At 42.2% G+C, this 20,554-nt stretch overlaps 1 protein-coding gene across 1 annotated transcript in view; it reads right to left on the minus strand.

The window, feature by feature from the left end:
* The window catches only part of Slc25a43 (solute carrier family 25 member 43), a 95,179-nt gene that overhangs the window by 29,592 nt on the left and 45,033 nt on the right, over window positions 1–20,554 (minus strand). The window contains 1 exon segment of the mRNA XM_055604950.1: window positions 16,428–16,600. Within this exon segment, the coding sequence (XP_055460925.1) occupies window positions 16,428–16,600 (173 nt within the window).

Here is a 20,554-nt window from a genome sequence, read left to right on the forward strand (position 1 = left end):
ACACACACACACACACACACACACACACACACACACACACACACACATATATATTCCCCCATGATCTTGATGATAGGGTCTCATGTAATTCAAACTGGCCTTGAACTCACAGTATGGTTGAGGATGACCTTGAATTTGTAATTCTCCTGCCTCTACTTCCTGAGTGCTGGGATTATAGATATGTCCCACCACATCCACTTTATTGGGGATGGAACCTAAGGTTTCATTCGTGTCAAACAAGTACTATATATACCCAGCGCACTGTGCCCTTTTGGTCAAAATACTACTACTTCAGTACTGTGCCCTTTTGGTCAAAATACTACTACTTCAAGGAAATTATTCTACAGATATATGAAACAATATATGTTACAAGGATATTTGTGGTGTTCGTATAATAACAAAAGAGTGGAGATAAGTCTGACTGCTCACCAGTATGAAAGAAGACACCATGCTATAGAATACTATGTAATAATTAAAATATGTGACTGTTCCATCTGGTGGATAGGGTGTCACACCCAAGACATATTTTTAGTGAAAAAGGAAGTGTGTAGAAGAGAAAGCACAGTACATTGCTAACTACCTAAAACCAGAAGGAATATGTCTTCACGTTTATGGAAGACCCATGCATAAGCCATCTTTGGAAAGATACAGGTAAGAAAGTGGTAACTAGTGTTGTTTCTGGGAGAGAACTGTATGGGGAAGGCACAAAGGGTGAGGAAGACTGGGTTTTCAATGTGAGCCCATGCCATCTTTTGGGTTTTGTGTGCATATATTACCTGCTGAAAAGAAAATGTTTCTTTGTAGGAGTTTTAAAATAGCAAGACAAAATATAGTCTCCCATACCTGGTGGGTGTAGGCAGGAGGATCAATTGAGGTCAGGAGTTTAAGATCAGTGGGTACATGAAGAAAACAGCTTTGGAAGGGGACAATTTCCAGAAGGCTGAGGACATGCAGATATATAGAGGACTGGTACTTGGTGGCCTCTGAGACAGTAAATATCTGTAGTGGAGATGGAACTAAGGGTCCTGTGTATGGCAGGCAAATACTTTCAACTAAGCTGTATCCCTGGTTCCTTTTAGTTTATTTAAAAAAAAATTGGCCTGGTGAGGTGGCCCAGCCAATAAGGGCACATGCAAGCAAGGCTGACAGCCTGGAGTCTACATGGTGGAAGGAGAGAACTGACTCCTGTGGGTTCTCCTTGGACGACTGCATGAATGCTGTGACACACATACACGCACACACACACACACATACACACACACATATACACACACACCACATCACACCACACCACACCATCTAAGAAAACGTTTTAAGATTTGAAGCTGAGTTTAAATTACCCAGGCTGGCTCTGAACTTACTCTGTAGTCAAGGCAGGTCTTGACTCATGATCTTCCTGCCTCCTGCCTCAGCCTCTCCAGGCTTGCACCACTGGGCCTGCTTTAATAAATGCTTATTAAACTAATCCTACAAAAGAATATTGAACACTTGTGTCTGCAATCAATGCTCATCATTAAGCTACCAAATGGAGGGGCTACTAAGGCTTTGTTATCCTGGCTCATTTGTGTATTGACAGTAAGTTCAGGAAACAGAAACACTCCTGGAATGGTTTTATAGAATGCTAATCAGGCCTAATGGATGTTCGGACATTCACCTGGCCTCACATTCACCTTTGCTTCTGACTTCTAAGCCAATGCCATTCATGTGGGCAGAGGTGAGTCCTCAGAAGGGCCAGACATCTGAGAGATTGCAGCAAAGGTAAGACTCAGTCTCCCTCACTACCCTGGGAACTCAGCACTCAACAGTGTACTTCAGGATGGTAAGTGTTCTGTTAGGAAAACATCCTTCCTCTCACTAAGAATAGATGTTGTACTGTCCAGGAGAGGTTCAAGTAGGTAGAACCATTACACTCGGTTAGCATCTTTTACTAGTGGCTGGGACAGCAATTTCCTTACCTTCCCTGGGGTCTTGCTGCTGCTCCCTCCAGGGCTCTAGGGACTTTCTTCTCAGTTGTCCGATCAGGCATCATCAGTCCGTGGCTGACCAAATGATCTGTGCCTGTGCCCCATTCCTTCTTACAGTTAGGCAGCTTGTTAAAGCTTCCAATGGGACTTCTGGTGCCAGGCTGTTGATGCCAAGGTCTAGAATACCATAGTTTTCCTAATAATTTTTCTCATTTTAATTTGGGGTAGCCAGATTCTGGTCAAAACTAGGCTTATTACAGTCCAAACATTTGTTTTTCCTTCCAGTTTCTGTGATGAAATCCTGACCTCATGGAATGTTCCAAGAGGTGAAGACTTTGGAAGGCAATAAGAACAAGAGGCCAGAGCTCTTATGAATGGGATTAGTGTCCAAATGCCCTGCTTCTTCCAGTATGGAAAGACACCACAAGGATGTGCCATGTAGGAATGAGAAAGTTAGCACTCACTGGGTGCCGAATTTCCCTTGACTTAGAACTTGCCAGCCTCCAGAATTATACAAGATCCATTTTGATGGTTCAGAAGCCACCTAGCTTCTTGTTCTAAAGTAGCTTGAACAGATTAAGGCTTCTGCCTTGCAGTTTCTGAGCTCTTTCACGTTACCATTTTTTTCTCAACCTTTCATACTCTGAAATAATCGAGCCGGCAGTTCTCAGTGTCCAGCTTCCCCCATCTCAATAGAGGCAAGGGTATGAAAGTCTGAATTAGCTAATTACCTAGCATCTAGAAGGATCCCTGTACTTCCTGATTTCCTGGTGGATAAAGGAAAGCCCTGACAAAGGAAAGGGCTGGCTTTACCATATACTAGCTGTGTGACTCCTGGGTAAGCAGCTTCTTCTTTCTGTGTCTCACTTTCCCACCCATGAAATAAGAATCATAATGGGGGGGGGGCAGTTGGAGACTTGGCTCAGCTGTAAAGAGCACTGGCTGTTCTTCCAAGTGACCTGGGTTCAATTCCCAGCACCTACACAGCAGCTCATAACTATCTGTAACTCTTGCTCCAGGGAATTCAACACCCTCACATAGACATATATCTGCAGAATATATCACACAGACATATATCAAACAAAACATCGATCCGCATGAAATAGAAATGAATTAATTTTTAAAAAGAATCATAATAGTAGTTATTCTGGAGGTTGATAAAGAGGACTCAATGAGTTAAGAATGTAACTTGTATGTATTATCTGATCAGCACATGGTGTTGTGTAGTGTGGTTATAATTCCTTAATCCAGGGCAGGCTTTGCCCTGCCATTTCTTCTTACAAATCCTCACCTGTCTAGGCCTGACAAAAGATTCGGCAAAGAATAGAGAAGATTCACATACATTCCTACATTTCCCAAAAAGCAGTCACCTAAGTACTATCAAATGGATGGTGCTGTGATTTGTCAAGTGCCTCCAGACCCATGCAGAGTGATGAGGTTGGAATTCGGAGAGAGTGCAAATGAAAACAGTGTGAAGGGTTTTTTTGTTTTTGTTTTTTCCTATCATCTTTTCTTGTTTTGGCTGAAACAAGGCCTCACTAAATTGCCCAGGCTAGCTTTGAACTTGCTCTGTAGCCCAGACAGTCCTAAAAAGTTCGATCCTTCTGCCTCAGCCTCCCAGATTTTGGGATTACAAACTTTTGACATTGTGTCTGGCTCTTTCTTGTCCTTTTTGCACATTCCTGCCAGTTAACAGCTATAGGCCCTCAGTGGCACAGGACTGGATTGCTATGCTAGGAGACAGTGCAATCTTAGAACAGGATACTAAAGTAGTATTTAAGGGACAAGACAAAATTTCTTCAGGGCAGCAGAATGAGAAGTGGGCAGGCTTGTATGTTCCTACCTTCAGTTTGTGTAGGGAGAAGCACAGACTTGGTGTTCACTCAGTGGCATGGTTTATCTCTGTACTCACAGGGAGGGCTCCTAAGCTAGCCTTGAACAGCATTAATTTTAAGACAAGTATCACGTGCTTGTTATATGCAGCTGCATGTTATAGGGATACACAAAAGTATAACATATACTTTCCATAGGCAAAGACCTGGCATTTTAGAGAAAGGAAACACATTTAGAATGTAAGAGATCTTGTGATATGGTCCATAAGAGAACTACATAGGTTGAGGAAACTTTATCTAAAATGATTGGGATAAGAAGTGTCTCTAAGCAATTAGAATATTTCTTAATTTTTGAATACTTGTACATAGAGAAATCTTTGAATGCGAGCAAAATTTAAGCATGAAATTCACTTATGTTTCATACATACCATATTTTATAAAGCTTGAAGATAATTTTATTCGGTATTATACTTTTTATTTATTAAATGTTTATTGTATATGTATTTTATTATATGTCTCTGTGTGTGGATGTGCTGTGTACATACACAGTACATGTGTACTGTGACTTATGTGTGCAGGTTAGAGGACAATCTCAGATGTGGTCCTTGCTTCCGTCATCTTCTTTGACACAGCATCTCTTTTTACTGCTCTGTATGCCAGGCTATCTGGGCCATCAGTTTCTGCAGATGCCTCCTATCTCAGTACAGGAGTGCTGGAATTATGGATGTATACTACCAAACCTAGCATCATTGGTTTTGGGAGTTGAAACGGAGGCCCTTGTGCATGTATAGTAACCATCTCCCCAGCCCCACATACAGTCTTTTTAGTGTGCCTGGATTTTGTTTGCCGTCCTTAACTCAAGGTCAATTGTGGCATTTTCCATCATGTGTATGCTCAGATTTTCTGACTTTAAAACATTTTGGACTTCAGAGTTCCAGAGTAGGGATGCTCAAAGCGAAGCAAACTAAAGACACTGGGATTGAGGAGAATAAGAAAGGCTATCAAGACGTAGCTTTGACAGGGAAGGGACAGCAGAGCAATGATGTTGAGATGAAAAATGGTGAGACAGGATTAAATGCTATGGAAAGGAACTTGTCAGAGTCAGAGGCCACATGGATAGGCTAACAGCATCCTTCAAAACGAGTCATTCATCCACAAACTTTCTGGAATACAGTTGCTATGCCTGTAGACACAGGGGTAGAAGTGGGAGTCAGAGAAAAACAGCATCTACCTTTTCAGAGAAGGTACCCTACAATTAATTCAGTTTATTTTTCCCCGAGAGCCCTCTCCCTAGTGGGCTGGAGTACCTGCACTGTGGTTCTCAAAGGACATTTACAGTTATCTGAAAATAAGTGCCTTTGGAGTGGGAAAAGCCAGCGAACAAAAGCAACAGATACTACTACCAAAGCCAGTTCAGTTGAACCTTTATAGAGACAGAAGTGATGCTGAAGCAGAGAGAGGTAGCTGTAGGAACAAAGGCCTGTTGACTGGAATATAAAATACATTCTGTCTTCAGGGCTTGGGGGAGGGGAACTTCTTCGCTATTGCAACTGGAGCTTGAATTGAGCAGAGGCCAAGAGAAGGCATATTTTGCTTTGCTCAGTCAGTACTTTTTATTTGTAACCTTAAAAAATAGAAAGATTTTACATCAACTTCTGAATTTAGGGGCTCCCTTGAAAACTGGGTTTGCATTTCTAAATGATAGCCATCCTTTGGAGAAGAGAAGCTTGCAGCTTAGCTGCTGTCTCCACAGGCTCATTTCCCTTTTTTCTGCTATGCATATTTAAATGCTAATCACATTCTGTGAGCACAGAGTTCAGCTCTCCAGAATGCTTTCAAAAGGCATGACGGCTTAGAATGCATTTGAAGGCTTATTGTTTGGGGCTGAGTGCCTGTTATCTGGTTTTCCCTAGCTATCCTGTCCATACTGCTTTCTGAATTCCTACAGACGTTTGATTCTGCAACTCTCTATACAAAGGGCCTCTATACAACAAGAACAGTGAAGTCGGTGAGGGAAACATGCCAGGCTAATGGGCTGTCCTTTATTCTTTGAAGGTGATAGAGAGGGAGCAACACTGACGAGCCTAAAGAACATTTGTTCTGCAAGAAACCCCCGGAATAGGCTGCTGGGACTGAAATGAGTACTAGTCCTGGAGGCAAACTGCATGGCCTTCATCCCAGTTCAGCTGCTGAATATGGGCTTGTAATCTACAGAACCTTTGAATGTCTCAGGTCTCCCATCTCAATAGGCAAGATGGCTCAGCAGGTCAAAGTATTTGCTGTCAAGACTTGATGACTTGAGTTTAGGCTCCAGTATCTTTGTGGTGTGGTGGACAGAGGACTCCCTTAAGTTGTCTGACTTCTGTATGTGCACTGTGGCACCTGTGCCTACACACACACACACACACACACACACACGCATGCACACACACACACTCAATAAAATAGGCATAGTAATAACAGTGCTCAAAGTGCACTTTGTAAATTGTTGTAAGGATTGGATGACATAATGCACACACACTTGGCCCAGTGCCTACTGTATCTTCCTGCTCAGTGCTTATGATCACTTTTTCAGTCAATCCTCAAGAAGAGTGTGTGCTGCAGTATGAGCTATTAAGGTCCTTAATTGGAGTCAGGGCAAAAAGAAAAAGGATCCATGTGGGAGAGTTAGTAATGCATAAGCGGCTGGGCTCTGGTTTGGTTGGATGAAGGGACAGCAGAGCCAAACCTAACTTCAGGATGTTTAGCTTGGGTATCTGGGACAATGATGGGAAAACTAAGAAGACAGTTTTAGGGGAAGAATAGTAACTTTGATATACAGTGAGTTGGAAGTGAGCATGAAGATGTACCACTCAATGGCACTAATCAGCAGGCTGTGAGAAACAGGTGCCCAGGACTGAGGAGGGAAGCTGGGGCTAAGGTGGTAAAATGTAGCCTGAAAAGCTCTGAGTGGATAAATGAAGGGGCTGTGTCCTACTCAGCAAAGGCTGCTCAAGGTGGTGACCATCTTGGTCAGATTGGAGTCTGATTGGGCAGGCTGAGGCCTCTGATTAGTCACTGACCATGTGTGTTCTGCTCAGTGAGCTGTGCCATTTGAATACCACCTTTGTCCTTCATTTTATGCACTTTCAGTTCAACTGCTGACCTGGCCTAATCCTGCTTACCTTGTGAGCTGTGGTAGGGCAAAGTCCACTGGGGTATAAATCAACAGGCTGCCACATGGCTTTGTATTTGATGAAATGGAGATACCTCATATGAGCAACAGTAGGTGGGTATCAGGCAGAGTGGAGAGGGGAGGGTACACACGAACCTCCTTCCTGGTTCTTTCGGAAGGCTTACCAGACTCCAGGTCCCATGTTCGCAGCTGCTCCCCACATTCCCAGGAAAGTGTTCCCTAGCTTACCTCACCCTCTCTTTCACATATACCTGTCTATGGAGACATTATATTTTTTTTCAGGATCCTTTGGTCCTTAATAGGGGCTTAAAGATTAATCATAATTGATTTTTGTCAACATTTCTTCTATCTTACTTATATTTTCTTTTCTTGAAAACTTTCCTTTTCTTTTTTCCTTCTTTTTAAAAAAATTTTTTTGAGACAGACTCTCACTGTGTAGCTCTGGCTGGCTTTAAACTTACTATGTAGACAGGGTTATCCTGAAACTCACAGAAATCCACCTGCCTCTGCCTCCCAAATATTGAGAATCAAGGGTTATGCCACTATGCCCCGCCTATTGTTTCTTCAGTACTCGTAGCGCTGTCAGCATCTTGTGGCCCAAGGTCTGAGACAGGCATGGAGATCCAGATAGAAGGGCTGGGCTGTGTCTGGAAAAGCCGGAGTTAAAAATGTACACAAGCATCAGGCAGGGTGGCATTAGGGTCTGTGAAAGCACACCAGGTAGAGGCTTGAATTCCACTTGGGCGTATAGCTGACCCTTCCCCCCACCAGAAACATTCTCTTAAAACATGCACAGGAATAAATTATTTACCTCTCCATCCTCTAGCATGCCAAGCAAGGAAAAGGAAAACAGAATAAAATGAGGGTAAGCCTGGTGAAGGAAGAGCTCAGGTGGCTAAACAAGACTTCTGATTATTAATGTTCAGAAGAACTCCAACCCAATATGGTATTAGACAGACAGATCGTATGTACGAGTGTCTGGATGAAAGTCTATTAAGACAACTAGGCGCTCAGGCAAAGGTGCCAGGCACTGTGGGTGCTGGGAAAAATTCCCTGTTCAGTTGGCTATCTACCAGATAGCTGCTGTTGATTTGCCTCATGTTGGGCAGTGCCATGGAGAAAACCAATGGAATGCAAATGTTACCATTAACTGTGCTCAGGTCACAGCAGCTTGGTTGCCTTGTGACAAATTACGTTGGTGAACCTGCCTGATCCAGTGGGGGCAGATGGTTCTCATGACTCCCTTCATGATGAATTTTGTATTGTGTGCTTTACAGGAAAAAAAATACTTTAGGTCTTTCCTGTTGCTTCAGCCCCCTTATCTTTATAACTGACAATGATTCTGAGCTTGGACTATGAGGTTGCAGTCACCAAGCTGCTGGCTCATACCTTTCCATGGCTCAGATACTCTGCATTTACTGCACTGCCACCTAGTGGTCAGAGAGGTAATGCCATGTCTGCATTTGAAAGCTGTGCCTCTGTCCTGGTTGTTAACTTTTTAAAAATATAGTATGGACAAGTTACTAAATTTATTAACCCACGAAAAATAACATTTTGTATAAGAGTAATTAATTCACTTACTCTATCTTCAGATTACATTTATGATAATGTTCATAGTTAGATGGCAATCCTTTTTTACACCTTTTGGGGTTTTTTTTGCATTTAAAATTTTTTATTATTATTATTATTTTAATTTTATTTTTTATATTACTTACAGGTTATTTACTTTGTGTCCCAGCTGTAGCCACCTCCCTCATTCCTTCCCAATCCCACCCTCCCTCCCTCATCTCCTTGCCCCTCTCTAAGTCCACTTATAGAGGAGGTCCTCCTCCCCTTCCATCTGAACCTATCTTATCAGGTCTCACCAGGACTGGCTGCAATGTCCTCCTTTGTGGCCTAGATAGGCTTCTCCTCCCACAGGGGGCTATGGAAGTCAAGGAACTAGCCATAGAGTTCATGCCAGAGACAGTCCTTGTTCCCCTTACTAAGGAAGAAACTGGATACTGAGCTGCCATGGGCTACATCCAAGCAGGTGTTCTAGGTTATAACCATGCATGGTCTCTGGTTGGAGAATCAGTCTCAGACAAGCCCCTGTGCCCAGCTATATTTGGTCCTTGTGGAGCTCCTGTCCTCTCCAGGTCTTACTAACTCTCTCTTCTTTCATATGATTCCCTGCACTCTGCCCAAAGTTTGGTTATGAGTCTCAGCATCTGCTTTAATACACTGCTATGTAGAGTCTTTCAGAGGCCCTCTATGGTAAGCTCCTATCCTGCTTCTCATTTTCTCCTACTTCCAATGTCCATCCTATTTGTCTTTCCAAGTAAGGATTGATCTTCTTATCCTGGGTCCTCCTTCTTGTTTCACTTCTTTAGGTGTACAGATTTTAGTATACCAATACCATGCAGTTTTTATTACTATTGCTCTATAGTACAGCTTGAGATCATGGATGGAGATACCTCTAGATGATCTGTAGTTGTACAGGATCATTTTGGAAATTCTGGGTTTTTTTTTTTGTTTCTCCATATGAAGTTGGGAATTGTTCTTTCAAGTTCTATAAAGAATTGTGTTGGGATTTTGATGGGAATTGCATTGGATCTGTAGATTGAATGCTTTTGGCAGGGTGACCATTTTCACTAGGTTAATCCTACCAATCCATGAGCATGGGAGATCTTTCCGTTTTCTGAGATCTTCTTCAATTTCTTTCTTCAGAGACTTGAAGTTTTTCTCAGACAGGTCTTTCACTTGCTTGGTTAGAGTCACCCCAAGGTACTTTATATTATTAGTGGCTATTGTGAAGGGTGTTGTTTTCCTAATTTCTTTCTTGGTCCTTTTGTCTTTGGTATACAGGAAGACTTCTGATTTTTTTGAATTGATTTTGTATCCAGCCACTTTGCTGAAGGTGTTTATCAGATGAAGGAGTTCTCTGGTTGAATTTTTGGGGTCACTCATGTATATTATCATATCATCTGCAAAAAATGATACTTTGACTTCTTCCTTTTCAATTTGTATCCCCTTTTGTCTTATTGCTCTGGCTAGGACTTCAAGTATAATGCTGAAGAGATATGGAGACAATGGGCAGCCTTGTCTTGTCCCTGATTTCAGTGGGATTGATTTATGTTTCTCTCCATTGAGTTTGATGTTGGCTATAGGCTTGCTGTATATTGCCTTTACTATGTTTAGGTATGTGCCTTGTATTCCTGATCTCTCCAAGACTTTAAACATGAATGGGTGTTGGATTTTGTCAAATACATTTTTGGCATCTAAGGAGATGATCATGTGGTTTTTCTCCTTCAGTTTGTTTAAATGGTGGATTACATTGATGGATTTCGGTATATTGAACCACCCTCGTATGTTTGGGATGAAGCCTATTTGGTCATGGTGGATGATATCTTTTATGTGTTCTTGGATTTGGTTTGCAAGTATTTTATTGAGTATTTTTGCGTCAATGTTCATAAGAGAGATAGGTCTGAAGTTCTCTTTTTTTTGTTGGTTCTTTATGTGTTTTAGGTATCAAGGTGACTGTGGCTTCATAGAATGAGTTTGGTAATGTTCCTTCTGTTTCTATTTTGTGGAATAGTTTGAAGAGCATTGGAGTTGGCTCTTCTCTGAAGGTCTGGTAGAATTCTGTGCTGAAACCATCTGGCCCTGGGCTTTTTTTGGAAGGGAGATTTTGATGACTGCTTCTATTTCCTTGGGGGATATGGGACTATTCAGTCTTTCTATCTGATCTTGACTTAATTTAGGTAGATGGAATCTATCAAGAAAATTGTCCATTTCATTTAGATTTTCAAATTTTGTGGCATATAGGCTTTTGAAGTAACTCCTAATGATTGTTTGGATTTCCTCAGTGTCTGTAGTTATGTCCCCCTTTTCATTTCTGATTTTGATGATATGGATAGTTTCTTTTTGGCTTTTTGTTAGTTTAGCTAAGGGCTTGTCTATCTTGTTGATTTTCTCAAAGAACCAGCTCTTGGTGTCATTGATTCTTTGAATAGTTTTATTTGTTTCTAATTGATTTCAGGCCTGAGTTTGATTATTTCCAGGCTTGTCTCCTCTTGGGTGTATCTGCTTCTTTTTTCCTAGGGCTTTCAGTTGGGCCATTAAGTTGCTTGTATGAGCTGTTTCAAACTTCTTCTTGAAGGCACTTAGTGCTATGAGCTTTCCTCTTAGCACTGCCTTCATTGTGTCCCATAAGTTTGGGTATGTCGTTTGTTTGTTTTTTGTTTTTTATTGTTTCAAGACAAAATTTTTCTGTGTAGCCTTGGCTGTCCTTCACTCGCTTATGTAGTCCAGCCTGGCCTTGAACTCACAGAGATCTGCCTGTGTCTCCCTGAGTTCTGGGATCATAGCCGTGTGCCACTGTGCCTGGCTGCTTTTTTTTTGTTTTGTTTTGTTTTGTTTTGTTTTTGTTTTGTTTTAAACAACCACTACAATTTTGCATCTATCTGAAAGCTGTTTTCTCCTCTTTTGTTGTCTTTTTCGAGGCTAATCTCAAACTGGCTATTTAGATGAGGGTGTCCTTGAAGCTTTGATCTTCTTGCCCCTGTCATCCAGAACTGAGATTACAGGCATTATACTCAGCCATGAATGTAGTATCATGACACACTATATAGGCATCATCTAAAATGTTCCCATACACGGTGTGTGTGTGTGGGGGGATTGGTTAGGACTGCACTCAGATTCTCACTCTCAGTGTATCTCATGTTGTTGGTGACATATTGTTATGGTAAGGTTATATTCTAATGCAGAATGTAGTGTTGGCTAGTCTCCTAGAGGGAGTCATTGTTTTTAGCTCCCAGAAAGAGAAAGTAAACGGGAAGATTTACGAAGACTACAATCTCTCAGCTTTACATACAAACATTACTGAATTTCACAGAAGTCCTTTCTGATAAATAACCCTACCCCCAGGTCTCAAGGTCCTGTTTTAGAATCATGAGAGGTGAGAAAGTGCTGGAAATGCCTCTGGCAGTAAGAGAAAAACAGTCGGAAACAGTCTCTCTCTCTCTCTCTCTCTCTCTCTCTCTCTCTCTTGGTTTTTTTTTCCACAGAGTTTCTCTGTGTAGCCAAGGCTGTCCTGGAACTAGCTCTGTAGACCAAGATAGCCTCAGAGCCTCTGCCTTATGAATGCTGGGATTAAAGGTGTGCACCACTATCACCACCCATGAGAGAGATTCCTCTCCCCCCAGTAATAGCATTCTTATAATAATATAACGGTGAAACAGGCAAAACAAAACAGCTAAATGCACAGATTTTGAAATTCTGCCTATAATCCCTTTCAATTTAGTAGAATTAAAGCTAGATCACAGTTTAAACACCAATAAATGCATGTTGGAACCTATTGCACAAAAGCATAAAAATGCTCTTTATCCTTATAAAAACATACAAACTAAAGGCTACAAAAAAATAAAAGAAACCTATAAAACATCTCACAGTTTTATCGTATATGCCTGTAAATAAAGCTGGACCACGGAAACCAAACAATTGGATGGGAAAATGTGATAGAAGACTTAAAATAGAACAAATAATTTTGTAAAGTTAAGTTTTTCTTTTTTTTTTAACTCCCCAAATTTTAAATTCAATATTATATATTCTATTTGAGTTGATCTTGTGTCAGATGGAAGCTTCTGACACCTTGTTTCATTCCTGCCAAGCTCCATTTGACATCCAAGGCCAAATTTTATTTTTCGAGCATGAACACTAGGATTGGTCCTGTCAAGGTTTCTCAGCAGGTGAGCTCCTGCAAAGTTGTCGTAGCTGCTGATGCTAGAAATCAGGTGCATCCAGCCAGCAGCTCTGGGAACAACCTCCCAGAACAAGGTCTCGCTCAACACCATTTACACAAAAATAAAGAGAGATTCTTAAAATCTGTGTGTGAGTGTGCGGTTGCATGTGTGTATTGCTAGAGACTGAACTAGAGCTCTGTGCAGAAGTTTATCACTAAACTTCATCCTTAGACGAGGATATAGGATTTTTAGAAATGAGTAACAACTTAGGATATTGTCATGCTTCCTATGCTCCCTTCTTACCCTCTTTCTCTCAAGCTCTTTAAAAAACATTTTTTAAAGTTTTAAAACTTTTTTAAAGGCGTATTTTATGGTTTTGTGTAATTGGGTGGTTTGCTGTCATATATGCATGTGCAACACGTAGGTGCTTGGTACCTGAAGAGATAAAAAGAGGGAACTGCCTCTTTTTATTCTGGAATACAACCTGCTTCTGGGTTGCCCAGCAACCTATGACGTCATCATATGTCGCCTGCCAGGTGGTCATACCTGGAAGGCATGGTTACCGTGCCCCCTTAAAAGGGCCGATCCTACTCGTGGTCTCTCTCTTACTCTCACTCTCTTACTCTTACACTCTTCTCTCTCTCTCTCTCTCTCTCTCTCTCTCTCTCTCTCTCTCGGGGCACCCCCTCCTTTCCCCATCCTCCTTCCCCTCTCTTTCCCCACCAAGCCCTGCTACCCACTTCCTCCATACCCCCCTAATAAACCTCTCACAGAGAACACTGGTTGTCCCCCTGCTTCATCTACTTTTAGTTTTTAACACTGCCAACTCTCCAGCCCCTCTTCTCAGGTTTTTTAAAAAAAAGTATCTTTTGTGATGTAGAGCATCCACTTGACATACACCAAGCTTGAGATTCTATCTTCTCTAGAACGAATATAAAGATTTTATGAAGAAAATATCTTTTCTGAAGAGAAAAATCTTTTTTCTTTTCTTCTTCATTTTTTTATTCTTTTTAAATTACCATTTATTATAATATATTCAATTTGTATCCCAGCTGTGGCCTCCTCTTTCCCTCTTCTCCCCCATACCCTTCCCCTTGTCCACTGATAGGGGAGGTCCATCCTCCCCTTCCCTCTGACCCTAGCCTATCAGGTCTCATCAGGACTGGCTGCATTGTCTTCCTCTGTGGACTGGTAAGGCTGCTCCCCCCAAGGGGAGGCAATCAAAGAGCCAGCCACTGAGTTCATGTCAGAGACAGACCCTGCTCCCCTTACTATGAACCCAACTTGGAGACTGAGTCTATGGGCTATATCTGAGCTGGGGTTTTAGGTCCTCTCCATTTATTTTCCTTGGTTGAGGTATCATTCTCTTCAGGGTCCCCAGGACTCAGTTTTTTTTTTTTTTTGTTTGTTTGTTTGTTTTGTTTTTTTTGGTTCTGTTGGTCTCCTTTTAGAGCTCCAGTCCCCTCCAGGTCTTTCTATCTAACCTTTCTTTCATAAAATTCCATGCATTCTGCCCAAAGTTTGGCTATGTGTCTCAGCCGCTGCTTGGATACCTTGCTCAGTAGAGTCTTTCAGAGGCCTCCTGTGGTAGGCTCCTGTCCTGTTCCCTGTCTTCTCCTACTTTCAATGTCTATCGCGTTTACGCTTCTGACTGATGATTGAGCATCTTCCCTAGGGTCTTCCTTGTTGTTTAGTTTCTTTAGGAGTGTAGATTTTAGTGTGTTTACCCTATATTATATGTTTAATAACCACTTATGAGTGAGTATATACTGTGTGTGTCTTTCTGCTTCTGGGTTACCTCACTCAGGAAGATCTTTTCTAGATCCCACCATTTCCCTGCAAATTTCTTGATTTCCTTGTTTTTAATTGCTGAGTAGTATTCCATTGTATAAATGTACCACACTTTCTGTATCTATTCCTCTGTTTAGGGACATCTAGGTTGTATCCAGATTCTGGCTATTATGGATAGAGCTGCTACAAACATGGTTGAGCAAATGTCCTTATTGTGTACTTGAGCATATTTTGGATATATGCCTAGGAGTGGTATAGCTGGATCTTGAGATAGCACTCTCCCTAATTTTCCAAGAAAGCACCAGATTGATTTCCAAAGTGGTTGTACAAGTTTACATTCCCACTAGCAATGGAGGAAGGTTCCCCTTTCTCCACATCCTCTTCAGTATGCATCATCCCTTGAGTTTTTTATTATAGCCATTCTGATGGGTGTGAGGTGAAATCTCAGGGTCATTTTGATTTTCATTTACTGAATGACTAAGGATATTGAGCATTTCTTTAAGTGTTTCTCAGCCATAACGGTTGAAAGCAAGAGAGCCTTGTGCTCAGGTTAGGTAGTTGATTTAAAGATTCCCATCTCTTCCAGTACTCCCAAAGCAGGGGAATTCCTGCCTGGCAAGCTTCTATTGGTTGAAACACAAAAGGGGATGATGCATTTTGAATTGATTGGCTATAGGAAAGCCCCCAAACCATTAATAGTCTGGCTTCCCTTGTTTGGCTAGAGGAAAGTGGTTGGTTTCCTAGCAACTGTATGTCTAGTGAGCAGGAAAAAAAAATGCAGTAAGGCTGGTTTTTCCCTGCAGGTGGCTTAACATGTCTCCACCTGGCTGGCCTTTGTTCAGGCTTGTGCTTTAAATTTTAAACCGATACCCAAAAAAACACTAATTTTTAATTCTTTGGTCTCTCAAGGAAAGAAACAACCCAGACAGATGAGATGTTTGTGGATTGAAGTGGCAGAGTGGAGTGTCATCATATCTGAAGATAGCATTGATAAGTCAAGTTCCTGGCCAGTAGCAGGGAAGGAGGAAGTGGGGAGTAGCATTGAGAAACTAGAGAAACAAGTCAGAGTCAAGTAGAGAAACCAATCAGTGGGATTACTCATTTCAAGTTGCATGCAAATTCATTTTTGCACAGAGATTCAGGAACATATATGTCATATAAGAGAGGCCAAGGAGACAGACAAGCCAATGAACTGAGCAGGATCAGGGGAAGATGCAAAACTGTCAGTTTTGCTTGGATTCTGATTATTCACATGGAGCTGCAACCATCCTCATATTATATCAACTGATCAGGTTTTGTTGATAAGAATTCAGCTAAGCTAGTTCAAGTTGCAGCCTCTACCTTTTGCTTTTGTCTTTGTGTTCTAGAGTGAATGTTTCCTCGGGTAATTGTTAGACAATGCATGGCTAGTTGCACCAAGATACCCTTTTGAAATATAGTTTCTTTCTGAGGCCCTTGTTCTATGGGTTTTGGTTTATTTCAATCCTGGCCAGTCAGTTTTACTGAGGTAAGTAAGGCATGGTGACAAGAATGAGTGCTATGTCCTCCCCGTGGTGGCATCAAGAAGGCAAGTTAGCTGGCTGCATTCTGTAGTGTCCTTGTTTTCTGGTGTTGTAGGGAGGAGAACCATAAGTGATGTACCCAGGGACCAGGAAAGAAAAGGGAAACTCATCTGGAAACATTCTAGAAGCCAGATACATAAAAGGAGGTGCAGGCATTGGCTTAAGCTAGTAGCCCTGGGTTTAGCAGAGGTGTTAGAGATCTGGTCTGCATGGTATTTTCATAATTAGTCCTGAGCTCTGTAGAAACATGGTATTAGTGCCTGTGCTATAGTGTAGGGTGGGGGTGGGTGGAATCTAGTGTTCTTTGTGGTTACCCAACTGCAAACCCTTCAAGACAACCTCCTTCCTCTCCCCTGACCCCCAAGCCCCAATGCTCACACCTGCATCTTTCTCTCCACAGTGTCAAAGGGAAAGGAGAGAGTGTGGCTCACAGCAGCAGCCACACAGGCAATGGCCAAGTTCTCCAGGTGACAGAAGCGCTCCCAGGGTCCATTCCAGATTTTCTCCAGGTTCATGTAAACTGGAAGGGAGCCTGCAGAGAAGGGAAAGGCACCTTGGAATCAAGCACAGGGAGAGGTGGGGCTGGAGAGATGTTTCAGCGGTTAAGAGCACTGTCTGCTATTCCAGAGGTCCTGAGTTCATTCCCAGCAACCACATGGTGGCTCACAACCATCTATACTGGGATCTGATGCCTTTTTCTGGCATGCAGGTGTACATAGAGCACTCATATACATAAAATAAATAAACCTTAAAAAAAAAAACAGAGAGACGTTTCTATCTGGAGGAACCACTGTCTGGAGCAAAGGAGTATCTATGTGGGATTCGCAAGGGGACTATGAGCAAAGGGCTCTGGAGCAGTTTAAAGCCCTCTCAGTTAACTATCAAAAGGGCATACTCTGGGCGTGGAGTGACAACACCATATGGTCAAGATGTATGAACTGGTTCACTCAAGGTTGGTGCAGTTTACAGTAAATAGATTGTACGTAAAAGAACCGTAAACTAATCTTGAGAGCTAGGTGCAGTGGCACACACTTATAATTTCAGCACTTGGGAGGCAGAAGCAGGAAGATTATTAGTAGTTCAAGTTCATCCTTACCTACATAGCAAGGTTTATAGCCAGACTGGGTCACTTGAGTACATGAGACATGAGAAAACAACCCCTAACTACATGCTGAAATTGAGTTTGTGATACAGATGTTGAAGGGTTTAGGGGTGAAGCATACTTGTGTTTGCAGCTTACATTGGAATCACCAAAGAAAAGGATTGACTTATGAATGGCTTTGAGGGATGCCTAGACATGTGATGAAGTAAAAATATGAACTGAGGTATTGTTCAGTGATTGTGTGGTTATTTATAAGTCTAAGAATTTTTCTGTGTTTGAGAGACATTGAGGGGAAAAGTCATTTCCATGGTACTGAAGAGATGGCTCATAAGTTAAGATCACCTACTATTCTTGCAGAGGATCACCTACATCACTGGGCTCACAACCACTTGTCACTCCAGCTATAGGGAATCTGACACCATCTTCTAGCTTCTAAGGGCACTGGCACTCATGTACACACACCTACACCTACAACCCCAAAACCCCCCACACTTACAAAGAAAATTAAAATCTTAAAAAAAAATCACTTCCGTAAAAGAAGTTAGTAAGCAGTGTTTTGCCCAGTTCACGAACCTCAAAAGACCAGGAATAACTAGACTCTGCTGTAAATACATGAGGTTCTTTTTATTGTAAATTACAAGCTGCAGCTTGGGCCCACACACACCCACTGCCGAAGCGGTGGGAGCCAAACCAGCATGCCCAAGGCAGGGGTGATTCCTGCCTGCCAACCATCTATTGGTCAAAATGCAACATTTTGAATCGATTGGCTATAGGACGGTTCCCAGACCATAATGACCTAGTGTCCCTCCCTAGGGGGATGGGCCAGTTTCCTAGCAACGGTATCTCTAGTGGGTGGGGAAAGAATGCAGTGAGGTGGCTCTTCCTCTCAGGGCATTACTAGACTTCTATACTACCTACTTCAAGTCTTAACAATAGCTGCTAATTTATCTTTTGGTCTTTCAGCAGCACCTGACCTAGTATTGGAGATTAGGAAGGGACTGTTCTCTAGCGAAGAAAGATGCATTCTGTGATAACTGTGGCCATGGAGGTTAGCTGACCTAACTTAGATGTCTTAAGGCCCAGTTAGCATCATACACTGTGTGTGTCCTCACCTTCCTAGTAACTAAAAGGGTGAGCAAATAATGCACTATTTGGTACTCTAACACATTTCCAGAAACTTTCAGAGCCATCTTCACTTTTCAGATGGAATAATTTGTCCCTCAAAAAGAGAGATCTGGACTAGAGAGATGGCTCTATGGTTCAAAGCACTAGCCATTCTTCCAGAGCATTCAGGTTCGATTTGCAACACCTACATACTGTAGTTCAGGACTATTTGTAATTCCAGCTTCAGAGGATCTGACACCTTTTTCTGTCTTTCAGGGTATTCCACACATGGGAAACACAGATATACATGTAGTCAAAATACACATATACATAAAAATAAAAAAAATATCAAAATACAAAAACAGATCTAATAGATGAGATAAGACTGGGTATGTAGCTCATTGCTGAGTACTTGCAAAGCTCTGGGTTCCATTCCCAGCAGTGTGACATAAAAAAAAAAAGAAATAAAATAAAGGAGGCAGAATACTAGTGGGGTATTAAAAAGACTCACCAACTTCCTGTTTTCACTCAAAAACACTTAGGGAAGCTAGGCATTGTGGCACATCCCTACAGTCCCAGCACTAGAGAGGCTGAGGCAGCACGGACAGAAGTATAGGGCCAGCCTAGCCTACACAGTGAGCTCAAGCCCAGCCTGCACTGCATTAGACTCTGGCTCTAAATAGGAATTGACGGATCTTTCGCTACCTGTTGGGCCCTATGCCAAGTGCTGAGAATACAGCTCGGAGCAAGCTAATTTCTGGAGATCTTTACCATCAGAATCAAGTGATAGCTAGGTAATACTACATATAACATCCCTAATATATGCATATAGTGAGCTATACAAGATGCTTTACATATCTGTGGTTAGTTTTGCCTAGAAGAATCAGGAAAGAATTGAAAGAAAAGAGAATTATGTCAGTATCTTTGTGTTATGTTAGTGATTGAACATACAGTCAGTCCCAACACCACTACCCCACCCCCACCACCGTTTTAACTTTTTGGCATTGGTTTTAGTAAATTGCCTAGGTTGGTTTGAACTCTGTAGCCCACATGGCCCTTGAACTTTCACTTCTTCTCCCACCTCCTGAAGCCAAGGTGGGCATTATAGACCTGCTATGTCTATAGTTGTTTGAGACAAGAAAACTATATAGCCAAGATTAGGCAGGAACTCCTGCCTTAACCTCTAGAATACTGGGATTATATTATATGCATGTAGCACCACACTTGGCTTAAGACAAAGAACTTTTAAATCTATTTTTAAATTTATTTATTTATTCACTTTACATTCCTATTGTAGCCCCTCCCTCCTTCCCTCCCCATCTCGCCCTCCCTCCCTCTTTCCCCATCCTTCCACTCCTAGTCCTAAGAAAAGGGGATCCCCCTACCAACCCACCCCAGCACATCAAGTTGCACCAGGGCTGAAAGCATCCTTTTCCCCTTTGGCCTGGTGAGGCAGCCCTGCCAAGGGGAAATGATCAAAAATCAGGCAACAGACTCCATGTCAGAGACAGCCTCCGCTCCCCTTACTAGGGTACCCACATGAAGCTTGAGCTATCAATCGGCTACATCTGTGTAGGGAGCCTAGGTCCCATCCATGCATGGGGTCAGAGAACTCTTGAAGTGTGTCTTGAGCAAAGGGCAGGAGTCCATTAGACACTAAGAGAGTGGAAAGTAAGTCTAGGCAAATGCTGTGCATGCTATCATGTACATTGAACATGTATCTCTAGGAAGCACACACGTAGAGGCATGGTACAGGATAGGTTGAGGTAGGGAAGATTGGCAGAGGCCAGTTCTAAATGATCTGGAATGCCACAGGAATTCTGGCTTTCTCCCTTAGCTTTTAAGGATTGCAGTGGAATGAGGGCAGACCAGTTAGGAAAATCATCTAAGTCTGACAGCAGTGTATAGGGCACACCAGGTATAGGATCACAGATAGGAACACAAGCCTGAAGGAGAATCTGAGTCTCTACAGTCAGTAGGGAGGATGATGGTTAGGGCAGAAGAGGTGGACTGGAGAGGGTAAAGACTTGTGCATTAAAAGAGGCCAGCCTGGTCAACAGAGTTCCAGACAGCCAGCACAGTATAGTGAGACTCTGTTCAGAAAAATCAAAATCAAAACCAACTAACCAGCCATCCAACCATCCAACCAACCCAAACAAAACAAAAGAACAAGAGTAAGTTAGGTAGCTCTGGTAAGGTGGTACACCTCTAATTCTAGCACTCAGAAGTTGAGGCAAGAGGATCAAGAGTTAAAGGGCAGTCTAGGTTACTTAATGAAACCTTGTCTCAAAAAATGAAACA

Source organism: Psammomys obesus, unplaced genomic scaffold, assembly GCF_907164565.1.
Source record: "Psammomys obesus unplaced genomic scaffold, mPsaObe1.curated_primary_1811, whole genome shotgun sequence".
In the NCBI taxonomy this organism is placed as follows: Eukaryota; Metazoa; Chordata; class Mammalia; order Rodentia; family Muridae; genus Psammomys; species Psammomys obesus.